Here is a 14,124-nt window from a genome sequence, read left to right on the forward strand (position 1 = left end):
AAATATGTGGAAGACAGACACAAAGAGTGACTTTTTCAATACAGGATTTTCTGATGTATCTTAACTGCAGTTCTAGGAAAATATTAGCTATTCCAAGCTCCAGAGTTCTGTTTAAATTTTTTGTCAGGTTTGTGGAGTTGTACTAGCTCCTTAGATTGAACCATTTGTTCCTCTATAATAATTAATCTGTGGGGAATAGTTTAAGGCATTCCTAGAGACCCAGTACTTGATGTCACCACGGAACTGATGGATGCCCAAAGTAGTGTGTGACCCTGTGGAAAGCCCTTGCTGGAGCAGACTCCTGGCAGAACCTGTGGCCCTATGGAAGGGCCTATGCTGGAGCAGGTTTTCTGATAGGTCTTGGGATATGGGGGGATTTCATGCTGGAGCTGAAGTCTGTTCTGAAGGTCTGCACCCCTTGGAAGGAACCTACACTGGAACAGTTCATGGAGCCCAGGGGAAGAACTCACATTAGAGAAGTTTCTAGAGGATTGTCTCCCATGGCAAGGGTCGCATGCTTGGAGCAGAGAAATGTGAGGAGTCCTCCTCTGAGAAGGGAGCAGCAGAGACAATATGTGATGAACTGACTGCAAACCCCCATTTCCCATCCCCCTGCACCACTGGGTGGAGGAGGTAGAGAAAATTGTGAGTAAAGTTAAGCTCAAAAAGAAGGGAGGGGTTGGAAAAGATGTTTTTAAGATTTAGTTTCTATTTCTCATTATCCTATTCCAATTTGATTTGTAGTAAACTAAACTAACTTACTTGAGTCAAGTCTGTTTACCCATGAGAGGAATTGTGAGTGATCACTGCCTGTTCTTACCTCAACCCATGAGCCTTTTGTTATATTTCCTTTCTTCCATCCAGCTGAGAGGGGAGTGATACAGTGGCTTTAGTTGGCACCTGCTGTCCGGCCAGGGTCAACACACCACACAGGGAAACTACTTTGCTTGAAACTTAAAGAACTGTTGTTTTCAATGGTCCTTTGCCACAAGATCCCCAAAATCACTGCTTTCTTGTATTTAATAGTTTAAGGAGCAAGAACTTTTCATCAGATTGTCCTCCAGGATGCCATTTTGTTTCATTGGGTTATTGTTTTAAGCACAATTAGATCAAATGACTTAGCTCAAGTGGCTAGAGTGGCACTTGGCATATGGATGATGGCATAAGTGTGACAATAATTCATGTAATTTTTATGATTTTCAGAAGTTAGGGAATGTAAACTGTTTTATATTATTTAGAGAAGACAAAGTTGTTTTTTTTTTTTATTTGGTTAAAACAAGTTAGAAGACATCTTGCATCAGCTTATGGTCTTGTTTCTAACTTTTCATGAAGAATGTTAATCATGTTTCTATTAAAACATAGTTATCCAGCAATCTTACATTTTGCATTTTTCAAATTGTACAGCTTTCTGCTTTTAGCCTGCATATACAACTCCAGCCACACTTACTTAAAACACACTAAAGTTAATCACTGTTAAAAAGGATTTGCTGCGATCTGCAATATGCCTTTACTTAGAACAAGAAGACTTAACTTTTTAAATCTCCTGCAAAAAGGTTGCATTCTTGTTATTAAAAAAAATTGTAAAAACCAAAATACTAAGGTAAAATAGTGTACTAAGAGATTTAATAGGTTCTGCAGTTCCATAATTTACACTACATTAAGATTGCGTATTCTCAATTAAAAAAATACCCTTCTGTCCCTCAGGCTACTGTCACAATTTTATTGTATCTTTTTAGTCAAATATCTAGAATTTTTTAAAGAGGTAATACTACTTCCTCTGTCCATATCCAAATTCTGTAACAGTTCCAATAGTTAGAGAATCACAGTTGTCTTATTTAACTCCAGATTTCAGATAGGGTTTTCACACAAACTCAAAAAACCTTTCCTTTTGACATAGAAATATATTCCTGTATCATCAAATGTAAATTTACAAAAGAAAGACAATGGCTCTGCATGATTCTCTGAGGCACTTTGATTTTCCTCTGCTGCCTGCCTGCTCTTAGGGCATAGGCTGTTTTATCCCTCTAATAGAGAGTAGAGAGATGATCAAAGTTGTGGTGGTCCTCAGTTCACACTTTTACCTAAATAAGTGCCCTGAGCAGTCCCATGGGACTTGATGGTATTGCTGTATTTAAATTGAACTTGAACAGCTGCTTGATATTTAACAGAATGTTTGGGGTCTGTGTTTCTCCAAAATGAGATTATAGCATGAGAGAATGTGATAGAACAGTGCTCTAGCAAATAAAGAACTTGAAAATAAAAAGGTAAGTGGAATAGTAACATAGGACTGATGAACCCCACCTTTCTGTCACTGTGTCAAATTCAAGAGAGGCTGGAATGTTGGAAAAACCTTGTCCCTGACAAAATCAGGTGAGACATGTTATCATAAGATATTTCTGAAATGGCATTGAAGTCCTGTGCTTAGGCAAAAACTATTTTCTATTATGTAACTGGCTGTGATTTTTTCCCCCTACCTTGTCTTATTTCATCAGTTTACCCAAGAAAATTCTCATAATCCACTTTACTCCCTAGCGTCACGTTAAGAGTTAACAGACGAGAGCTGCCTGTGCATAGTTTCAGTCCATCTGTTTGAGGATGGTTTTGCTCAAATTCAGTTCCCTGGCCTATGTCACCTCAGTGACTTGACTGTTCCTGACTCAGTGCACAGACTGCTCCTCCCAGGCTTTATCACATACTGCAGTGTTTTCATTTTCTCAGGCATTAATGTTCTCCACTCACAATTGCTCTTTTTTTGATCACCCTTCACTCTTTTCCTGCTTCTTCACTGCCTGCACTTAATGAAATGCCAGTGCACTGCTGTCCTCCTCTGTTCACTATTTTCCACTGACCTGTACCTTCCTTACATCTTTTCCACCTACTCTTTCACTTAGCAAACAGATAAAAGAGAGTATTGGAAATTAAGGGCAGTGGGATTTTTTTAATCTGTTAAAAGCATTAATTTTGTAACCTAGATTTTCCTATCATTTGATAAAAAGAAATGGAAAAAATGTCTCAAAATACAAAACCAAAATCCTTTCATCTTGTAAGTGTTGCAATCTCATGTTTGAAAATAAATCATCTGTTCCTACAGAATCCTCTAGCTGATTTTGACCTTAACTCATTTTTTTATGGAAAATTCCCCAGAACCACAGAATGGGTAAGGTTGGACATGGCCTCGAAAGATTGTGTAGTCCTATACCTCTGCTCGGACCTTGAGCAGGTTCCTCATGGTCATGCCCAGTTTGATTAAAAACTCCACAGTCTTGCTGGAAAACCTGTTCCAGTGTTTGACCAGCTTCACTGTAATTAAAAATAAAATTTTATTTTAAAGATTAATTTATTTAAATTCTCACATTGATTCTAATCCTGTCACTTGGCATCTCTGAGAAGAATGAGTGTCTTTAGCCTACTCATCACTTATTCTAGACATTCTGCTGTGCCCCAATCCCACACCACTTCTCTTAAGGCAAAAACTTTTACTCTCTCTTGTTCTGAAGTCCTTGTGCCCTCTGTAAAATCAGAGGAGACTTAAGTCTGAGCTCCAAGATCCCTGAGGGCTTTTGGTAGTGTTGCTGTTCATAGTTACCCTTTTCCTACTTTCTCAGCTACTATGTGTTGCTGTAGAAAAGTATGATATACTTAAGATTAAAAGGCTGCTTTCCTGTAAGTGACTTGCATGTGCTGTAGCTGTTGCTGTGATGCTTTCAGGGAAAAACAAAGAAGCTGGTGTTTTGAATGGCACCTTAGAAGAATGATGACCAGAAGGTCATCCATCCATTGCTAATCAGTATGTGCTGCCTTAATGTTTGTTTACTGACATCTCAATGGGTTCCTAACACTTGTTTTGTTGTCTTGTGCATTTATTCCACATTTTCTGTCAGGCTGCCTCTACCCTAACAGTTTCTTCCCTTCAGGGAGTGTCTGTCAGATATACTTCATGGCTTGAGACATTATGGCAGTGAAAGAGCTGATGTGACCTTAGAGATTCTTTGCCAGTTAGAACTAGCTTGTTTGAAATTCAGATTAATTTCTCTTTCCAAACAAGCTGTCCTTGTCATTGCTGTTAGGTTATGGAATTCTAAATGAACTTCTTGCATAAATAAAAAGATGTAACTTGATGGATGTTAAACTTGAGATCTTGTTTTTCCTTCACAAAGCATGTAGATACATGCTTTTTATGCCATCACTCAGCAAACAAACTTACTGTAGGAGTTTATGGTAAAGGTCAGGTCCATTCTGAACTTTCTATGTAGTAATTATCCTTTAACAGAGCAAAGAATTAAAGCCTCTCTACTTGAATAGATTTGCTTTTCTGATTTGTGTTCTTCCTCCTCCATCACCCCAGGCACTCAAACTTCAGTTACTTTTATGTTGTCTTTCACAGAAGTTTATTATGCAAGTTTTGTTTGCTGGGATGCTGCAAATCTCATTGTTCACCTCAAGAAGGAAGTTTTCCAGAAGGAAAAGGAGAAGGAAGCTGGTTTTTCTTCCTCAAGAAGGAAAAGTTTTCCTTTCAAGAAGGGAGTTTTCCTACTATGAAAACTTTCATAAATGCCTCTTACATTTATACATATGTTTCATAGATACTCTTCCATGGTATTTTCTCTGTCCAGTAAGTATAAGAAAGGGGATGCAGAGGAATGGAAAGTCTGTAATTTCCATGGTGTTTTTATCTGGATTCTGGGTAACAAACTGAATCCTGTCCCCCATCTACAAGTTTGCATCAGCATCCAGCAAGGTGTGGAGGCCAGTGCTGTGCTGGTGCTGAAGAGGTGTAGCCAGATGTTTGAACTCACCTCTTTCTCTCCTATTTTTATTTTATTTATTGCCCTAATCAATATTTGATAGCACAATTGTATAAAGAGAAGACCAGCTGTTCAGTTTGAAAAGAAATAAGTAAAATTGAAATGTTTACTTGGCTCTCAAGTGAGAAGTGTCCCAAAGTACCTTGTTTAAAATGGTTGCTGTTGGACATAACGCCGAAGGAAATGCCAAGCTGTGGAAGAATTCTGCACTTTGAAATTTATGAGTGCATATCTGGCTGCCTGTCATATTGATATAAATCAAGATCTGAAATTTGTCTAAAATAAGCCTCTAGATGTAGCAACATCTGCCTATTTTTTCTCCTATTTTTAATCTACTCACGTCCTCTGCAATTTGACAAATAGATTTTTATATTTGAAAATGCTTGAATAAGAATAAGCAAAGTATATTCTATTTTATCAAGGATTTTTCATCATTCACTACAGATTGGGAACCAGCAAATATGGTGTTAGAAATAGGAGCTGTTAACAATAGTGTAGTCTCTGGAATGTATCTGAAAAAGTCTTCTTATAAATGAAGCTGTAGTCAACTATCTGCTGAATACAAAACCAGCAGATTAATGCTAATTTTATCTGACCTTGGTGGAATGGCATTCACTTTGGTAATCATGGGCTTCATAGCAGGAGTTAATTAATTGCCTCAATCTGAAATTAAAAAGAAAGACTTGCATAATCTAGCTCTAAAATTTCTCTAGACAGTCAGGGCAGAGCTGACTCACTGTCAAGTTGCCATCGACCAAGGCCCCCAGGTCCCTTACTGCAGTGCTGCTGTCCAGCCTGTTTCCCAGTCTGTCTGTACAGCCAGGGTTGCTGGACAGGTTGCTGTCCCAGGTGCAGAATCCAGCACTGCTCTTGGCCACAGTTCGTACAAGTGGCGATCGCCCAGTCCCCTCACTTGTCCAGGTCTCTCTGCAGGGCCTCTCTGTCTTAGACACAGGCGACAGCTTCTCACAGCTGATTACCACCGGCCAGCAGACAAATTACGTTCTTGGGACGGATTCCTGAGGCTGCCGCAGAAAGCGGTATCTGTTACCCTCGAAGCCAAACCTTTGCTTGCAAAGCCGTTCCTTCGGCTCCCCGAGCCCAAAGCGGGCGGCGGGGGCCGTGTCCGGCCTGGGCCTCTCGCCCTCGCCCCGGAGCCGCCCGCGGCCCCTCCCGCGGCCCGCGGGGTCGCCCGGCAACGCGGCGGACGCGGCGGCACCGACCCGCGGCCATGGCCTCCAAGGCGGGCAAGAAGAAGGAGGTCTCCAGCCGCCCCTGCACCTCCTCCAAAACGTGAGAGCCCCGGGAGAGCGGGAGGGACGGTGGGCGCGGGAGGATGGCAGCCTGCTCCGGCCGGCCCGGCAGGGGCTGCGCGCCCGGAGCCACCGCCGTGCCCGGCCTGGGCTGCTGCGGCCGGCCGGGAACCTCACCCGAGGCTTCCCTGCCTGGCACCGGCTGACACGGGTGCGTGCCCTTAAGGGCCGTGCGGGCAAACAATTTATGCTCAGAAAGTTCACTCGCTCGTGTGGGTGCTTCAGTAAAAGTGGTTGCTAAAGCCGAGGAAGGGTTTGGTTGTTCTTGGGGTTTTGTTTGTTTGTCCGAACTGGGGGCCCGGCTTGTGTAGAAGTTGTGCTCCCTCCCTCTGAGGTCCTTGGGGCGTTCCTGCCGGGCAGCGCCATCCTGCCCCTCCGGGCCGTGCGTGTCCTGGAGCACCCCTGGTCTGGCAGGGAGACCTCGGACCTTGGGCACAGCAAGCGAAACGAAGCCTTCAGCTGCTGCTCGGGAGCTATCAGAAGTTAAAAGCTCACTGACATTATTTTGGGTTTAAAAAACCCTCGAACCTGTCAACCAAGTTAATTTTGGGAATGGGGATGCTCTACTTTCATCAGGGAGAGGAACCAAACTAGCTGCAGTTTTGGAGGCAAAATGATTAATGATGGTTATAGCACATCAGTTTTCCTTACAGAAAGGAAAGAAAATTCCCAGTGTCTGGAAGGTTTGCTTTATGTGTTGAAGAATCTGAGGAAAGCAAGTATGATAAAGAAAATAATTCTTCATGTTAATTTCTTACATATTTCTGTGTATGTAGCATCTCTTGAGTTATTTTTATATTATTTGCTATTTGCTGGGTGTTTAGTGTGAATTTGTGTATTTCTGTGTAAACGTCTATTTCTTCCTGAAAAGACAAATAAATGGAGAACATTGACATTCACTGTTACTGTTTTGACTTGTGAGTTCTGTTTCTATGGTGTTAGCATTCTCATCCTAATGTATGCCTGAATGCATGGTGCTGTCAGGATTCAAATGAAAAAGGTATCTCATGTATGTGCTTATGGCCTTTGCTTCTTTTTCTGTTCTGCCATACATGAAGGTTTCAGTTGTATCACTTATTTCTCTCCCAAAGTCAATCTCAAATGCCACTTTGTGCTTATTTCATATCTAGTTACCCAGCCTTTACTACACAGTAGTTTCTTATATTTTCATGTTTCTGCTTTATGTTTCACACCTTGATTTCCATTTTGCTAACTTTTCTGTTGTAGGCTGCCAGTACCTAGTTCCTTCTCCCCACTGCAGCCTTTGCTTAGTAACTCTGTTGTTGTTTTGGCCAGGGAAGTGGTCACAACACCAAGCCTGAGAGAGTTCAAGAAGTATTTGGACACCATTCTTGGGCACATGGAGTGACTCTTTGGGCATCCTGTGCAGGGCCAGGAGTTGGACTTTGATGATCCTAGTGGAATCCAACTCAGAATATTCTCTGATTCTCTTTGATATTCATTCATTCTGTTCATTCTGTTACGCGGCTTGTTCAGGATGTTTATGAGGCAGAGACAATTACTGTAAAATTTTGTATAAATGTATGAAAACCTAAGTAATGTAACTGTTCCTGTATTTGAAAGAGAAATGGATATTTGCAGCCTGCCTGAGAAAATGTTGTCTTGTAAGTTTAGTATTCTGTTGTAATTGCAAAATAGTTTTTCTGTTTTATTTTAAAACAAAGCTTGCAGTTGCAGGGACAAAAATGTTAAAAATACTTTGTCTTTTGACTAATACTGTCCTCCTGATAGTAAACGTGACTTGTTTTTTATGTGTCTCTAATATTCAAAATACTAAATAGAAATATAAGTAGTAAAAAAAAGAAAAATACTAATTTTTCTTTAACAATTTGCAAAAAAAATCCTGAAATCTGTCCATGCTTACCAAAAAAGAATTAGTGTTATAATTTCATCTGTTGTGGATAATTAATGCAGAAATCCTCTGAGAGTAACGTGTACAAACATCTGTGCAATATCTTTTGATCACCTTAAAATCACTTTTCTCAATTTCTAGTGAAATCAGGCTTCTTTTTTTTCCTCCACAAGTGTTTAGTAGAGTCAGGACAGTACATCTGCACTGTGGAAAATCGATCAGGATTATGGGTGGATTTATTGCATTGTTAGAGAGGGACCTCAGAAACATACGGAGAAGGCAGGAAAATTCCTCTGGACTTGCTAGCCAGACTTCCCTTGGGTCTCTGCAGGATACTCCATTGGGTCTCTCTTCATTATTGCTTTCTAATTAGCTAGCAGTTCCCTCAGGATCTAGGCAGCTGCTGGAGATGATGGGCTGAAGAGCTCAAAAGAACTGCTGCCCTTACAGCTTTTCTGAAGTGCACCATTAGCAGCTACTGAGAATCTGATCTTTCCCAGATTTCAACAGCTATGGTGAATAGGAATTGATGTCTTTGGTGGCACTGGAAGAGATTCTGGCTAGTGAGAATGGGTAATGAATTAAAATGCTTTTAAATTAATTTGATGAAGCTCTATGCTGTCAAGCATCTGAATTAAGCCATCAGCATCTATCTCAAATGGGGTTTCAGCTGTTAGGGACAAAAATGAGTTAATGGTCAATGCCAAAAGAGGCAAGTGATTTAGGGGTAATTGTGGTACAGACAGAGATCACCAATGTATATAGGGGAAGGTCAGAGCCATGCTGGAGTTATTTTTAAAGAGGTCACTAACTAATATGTACTGCTGATGTATCCTTAAGGACCAGCAGAGACAGGCTGAAGCCTGCACTGGCTGGAAGAAATTGTTTTTTAACTGTGTGCCTGGTTGATTGCAATCAGTAGCAGGTTGCTGCTCCAATGCCTAGGATTACCTAATATTTGTTATTAACATTAAAGGATGGGACAATAAGAGCAGAAAAAAAATAGTGGCATTGCTAGTTCATTCTTCAGTTCTCGTATGCCTAGAATAAGGTTTCAGCCATGGCTTGTGAGGTTTTATCCACTGCCAACATCTGTTCTTTAGGTTTGGTAGTTTAGAGAATATAGACTGACCAGATTAATTTTTTGATGTTTTGGGTTTTTTAGATAGGCTGAAGATTGAGAGTGGTAAGAACTCATGACTTGTGGGTAAGAGCATGGTAATTGAGCTTGAAGCTTTTAGTAGACCTCTCATGTTAGTTAACATGGCCACAAAATTTACATGGAATCAGTGAACAAGCCTGCAGAAAAGAAATCCGTTGAAAGTTACATAAATACATAGCAACTACATCAAGCTTGGGGAGTGCTTGAGCACTATTCTTAAAAAGATTTAGGGACTGTGAAAATATTTGACAAATATACTAAATATGCCTTTATCCTGTTTGCATAAAGTCTTTCGGTTAGCAGTATTGTTTGAGACAAGGTGTTGGGTTACAGTTCACTCATTCTCTCACTCAGTACTCCTCCTGTTTGTGGTCCAAGGGGGTAGCCCAGTGGTACGTCTTTGACTTGCAACATATGTTTCAACATGTTTTATTTGAGAGAAAGGGTGGCTGTATTAGGGCAAAAACTGGTTACATTCCTATGGAGGAGGTTATGCTTGTTTTTGACTGTGCATGAGCTACAGTCAGAGTTGAGTGTGGCTTGAAGGTTTATAATCAACTTCTGCTAGAGACTTGAAACGGTGAATGTTTTGGACAAAAGACATACTAGCCCTGATTTTGCATTTTTTTAATTAGGTATACCCACTTTATGATTAATTCTGCCCAATTTAGTAGAAACTGGGCTTTTTTAAAAAAATGTAATTAGTTTCAAGTGTCATGGTTTAACCTCACATGGCAGTTCTGACCCACACTGCTTGCTAGCTCATCCCTAGCAGGATGAGGGCAGGAATCTGGGTAAAAATGCAAACACTTGTGGGCTGAGATAAAGACAGCTTAATAGGTAAACATCAGAGCAAGAAAAGGAATTCATTCACTGCTTCCCATGGACAGGCAGGTGTGCAGGCATCCCCATGAAAGCAGGGCTCCATCACATGTAATGGTGACTTGGGAAGACAAATGTCATCACTCTGAATGTCTTCTTCTTCCCCCAGGTTTTATTGCTCTGCATGACAACATATGGTAAGGAAAGTCTCTTTGGTTGGTTGGGGTCAGGTGTCTGGGCTGAGTTCCCTCTGTTCCTTTCTTGTGCACCCCCAGCCTCTGTGCTGGCAGAACTGTGTGAGAAGCAGAAAAGGCATTGACTCTGTGTAGTCACTGCTCAGCAATAACTGAAATATTGCAGTGTTACTGACACTGTTTCCATCACAAAACTAAAACATATTCCCCCTATAAGCTACTCTGAGGAAATTTACTTCAAACCTAGCCAAACCCAATTCAGCTACTCACTGGACTTCACTAGGAAAAGATTTAAATGAAAAATTTTAAACCTTCACTGCATTCATAATCTGTTTTACAACTGTAAGTGGTAACATATTACAAGATTTTTATACTCTTACTACAAGGCTGATTTTTGATAACTTGTGGGACTCTTCTGTCTCAAACAGCTCATTTCAGATCCTTTCTAACCAAAGCCAGTGTTAAGGCTTCACGAGACTGTGAGTGGGGTATGTTGAGCTACAGCAGTTATTAATCTCCAGTTTGCAGCTACCGTCCTGACAAAACTGAGGATGTTTTGAGATCATGGCCTCCTTTAGCATGCTATTAATTGTAATCCAAAGATAAACAATTGGTTTGGTTTGAATGCCTGTCTGCAGCCTTTTGGAAGGCATTTCCTGGTCTCTCAAAAAATTTAGGCACAACATAAATCTGTGATGGCCCAGGATTCCAGGACATCCAGCTGCATAACAGAAGGGAAAAGTATCTATGTACCTTAAAATTTAACCATCTGAAATGCTGAGCAAGTGGTACCATCCTGCACATATGTACTTTCCCCAGACATAGCAGAGTTAATGAATAAATGTGTTGTAATCTTAGGTTCATGATTGTTCTTCAGAAGTTATTTATTGCATCATTGACCATTGCAAGCTCTACTACTGTACTGTTGTATTAAAACCTAAATTCTAACCTGACTAAAGCTAGAGATGTTCCTGAAGATTTTGCATTGTCTTTCTTAAGCTTGAAAGAACCCCTTTTCATTTATTGTTTTTTATTGTTTATTTGTAACTCATATTTCTGGGGGCAGTTATTTTTTTAGTATCACAAAAATTTTTTTTCAAAATTAGACCTAGCATTTCTGACCAGAAAAATGAAGCTCTCACTTTCAGTGCCTGTGCTGCATTAATAGAAATTTTTCAGTTTGTAAACGCAGTACAACTTTACATAGTCAATTTGTTGGTACTTTTTACTCACTTTGACTTTTAACTTTCTTTTTAGTTTCATGTTTTGTGGTAAGATAATATTATTTTTCCTCAGGTAGATATGAGAAGCCTACTAGAATAGCATATAAGCTGACCAATAAATTTCACTTTTTGTTAACTAGATTACATGTTAATTTGAAAATTATGTATTCAAATTAATTTTCCTAGTTAATTCTAATTAAAACAAGGAACCCCTGAGAGCTCAGCTTATTTGATCTGTAGATTTCAAACTTCATGGACTCATGGGCATGAAAATATTAAGTAATTTACTAGTGGCAATATCACACGAAATGCTGTACTCCCTACTGATTTTAGTTTTAGGTTTTTCTTTCCATGAAACTCAAAGCACTGTCAGAGAATCTTACAGGCGAACACTCCATGAGCCCTTGGTTTGAGACTGTACAATCAGACTCTGCAAGAGGAGCTTTGACTTCTATTGTGATGAACAGTGTAAAGAATAGTGTGATGGAGAAAAGCAGCTTTCAGCAGAACTGCATAGCAGAAAATGTACTGCCAAAAGAAAAATACTAGTAATTGTGCTTTGAAACTAGAAAGCATTCTTAAAGTGTAATGTTAGAGACTCTGTTTGCCAGGGATTATTCATCTATTTAAGCAGAATGGTCTTTATCTTCTGTGAAGTCTCTGTAACTACCATGGAAGCAATAGGATTTCCTGATTTTCTTAACAATGCATGCAAAGTGCTTTTTTTAAATGAGTTGGCCTAAATCCACAGAAGTACTGGCATGCTCTGCCATGCAGAGACTTTTAGCTCTTGGTTAATTGTTCAGGTGCCCTCCAGAAGGCATGAGAGGTTTTTACAGAAGCCAACAAAGAAGCAATGCCATGCAGTTCCTATTCTTCTACTTGATACTTCAGTATCAAAGTTTAGTGTCAAAAGCAGTCTTAGCATTCTTACAGCTGGGTCTAAGGTCAGTTTATAACCTTATAATGCCTATTCATTTGCTGCTAGTTGGAAGAAGAGCACATTGATCAGACAGGAATTTAATCTGCAAATTGGATACAGATTTTACTTGCTTTTAAATCTCTGGCTTGGTGGAAACCTCCAAGAAACGTCTCAAAGCCCTTGTTGTCTGTGGCAATCTGTTCACTTGGCCTGTCACCACTACCTTTTGAAACCAGTTAACTTCAAAGGATTTGGACCACCTCACAGTCCCACCTGGAGCACAACTCAGAGTCAGGCATAACCCTTGGAAGAATCCATCACAGATCACTTATTGTGGCTGAAATTGGCTCCTGAAAATGACTGGAAAATACATTCTTCTTTCCAGGCTCTTGCTATGACATTATCTAGGTATTGGTACATCATATTTCCTCCTGTAACACTGGACAGAAAGCCCACCTCTGCAGACTGTTTTTATTTCTGCATGTTACAAGGGCTCATTTAAGGGCTAGATAATATAGTGTTACTGCCTTGGAAATTAATTCCATCTCTTGGAATTAATTTTCAATGTTCTACACTTGGGAATGTAAAAAAATATAAATTTGAAGGATGCCTGTTAAAGGTTTGAGTGACCTCCAGTGTGGTATAACATGAAAGGCTGTCCAATGAATGAACTCCAGGCAATCTGATACCTTCCTTTATGAAGAATGTTTTTCAAATAAGTAAAAGGTATTTTTCTCCATTCTGTTCTCAAAGCTTTTTTATAGCAGATCTTTGGCTCCATAGAATCAGGTGCTGAGAATTTTCATTACAGCTGCCTCTCAGCACAGAAAATGGTAAGCTGAGTTTTCTGGAATTGCTCTCACAGGCTACAGGGTCTTGGTCTGCCATTTGAAAGCAGCACAGACATGAGATTGTTTCTCAAGTATATAATGCCTCCTGATTTTACTTCTGTCTTTGAGCAGTTTACAAACTGTAGTTTGTGCAATATAAACTGTTCTTCCTGGAATGCAAAAATTGATCAGGGTCCAAAAGTCTAACACTGTACATGAGCTTGCTATGAGCATGAAGGTTGAATTTTACAGGAATTCCTCCAAAAAAAGAATTTTTTTTTTTTTTTTTTTTTTTTTGCTTTACATAGATTTTGTCACACAAGATAAAACAAATCCTTTGTTATCTATATTAAGTATTCAGTTGCTTATCAGTCTATTTGTCACCAGTTTTTTGAATACAACTTCATTTTTTTCCCCAGCACATGGCAAAAGTCCATTACTTGATTCTATGTTTTATATTCAATTTCTGACTTCAAGTTTTTATATAGCAAATAGGTTTAGTTGGGATAAATGGATCAAAACAGCAGAAGTTACTAAATTTTAGCTGGTATTCTAAAATTACAAGGATAAAAATTCAGACAATGTTTTTAAGGCAACAAATGGAATCAGGTTGAAAACATGGAGCGCAAACAAAAAAATTAAAGTTTTAAAACCTGCAGGGCTTCTAAACTACTATTTTCTATTAATTTTTCTTTCAAGTAATGTCCAAGGCATGCTACTGTGTAGAATTTGCACAAGGGATTTGGCATTTAGGGTTTTTCCCCCTCCTCCTGGAATGGAATCTGGAAAGCAAACCAAGACGGAATAACTTGGTTTCCATTAATGTGAAGGCAAATATAAGTAAGAAAACATGTGGACTTCTAGCTGGCAAAACTAAATGTCAGGCTAGGTAACCATCTCTCTTAGCAAATGTGTGTGTGTGCCTTCAGAAGAGACTCATTCTTGACAAGTTACTGAGATCTCTCAGTAGTTTGTCTGAC

General features: G+C 39.7%; 1 protein-coding gene across 1 annotated transcript in view; it reads left to right on the forward strand.

The window, feature by feature from the left end:
• The first annotated feature begins 5,410 nt into the window (after positions 1-5,410).
• The window catches only part of ADGB (androglobin), a 99,892-nt gene continuing 91,178 nt past the window's right edge, over positions 5,411-14,124 (forward strand). The window contains exons 1-2 of the mRNA XM_041423501.1: positions 5,411-5,425; positions 5,519-6,127. Of these exons, the coding sequence (XP_041279435.1) occupies positions 5,411-5,425; positions 5,519-6,127 (624 nt within the window). The remainder of the gene's footprint in view (positions 5,426-5,518; positions 6,128-14,124) is intronic.

This window comes from Onychostruthus taczanowskii, unplaced genomic scaffold (assembly GCF_017590055.1).
Source record: "Onychostruthus taczanowskii isolate IOZ18803 unplaced genomic scaffold, ASM1759005v1 scaffold78, whole genome shotgun sequence".
Taxonomy (NCBI): Eukaryota; Metazoa; Chordata; class Aves; order Passeriformes; family Passeridae; genus Onychostruthus; species Onychostruthus taczanowskii.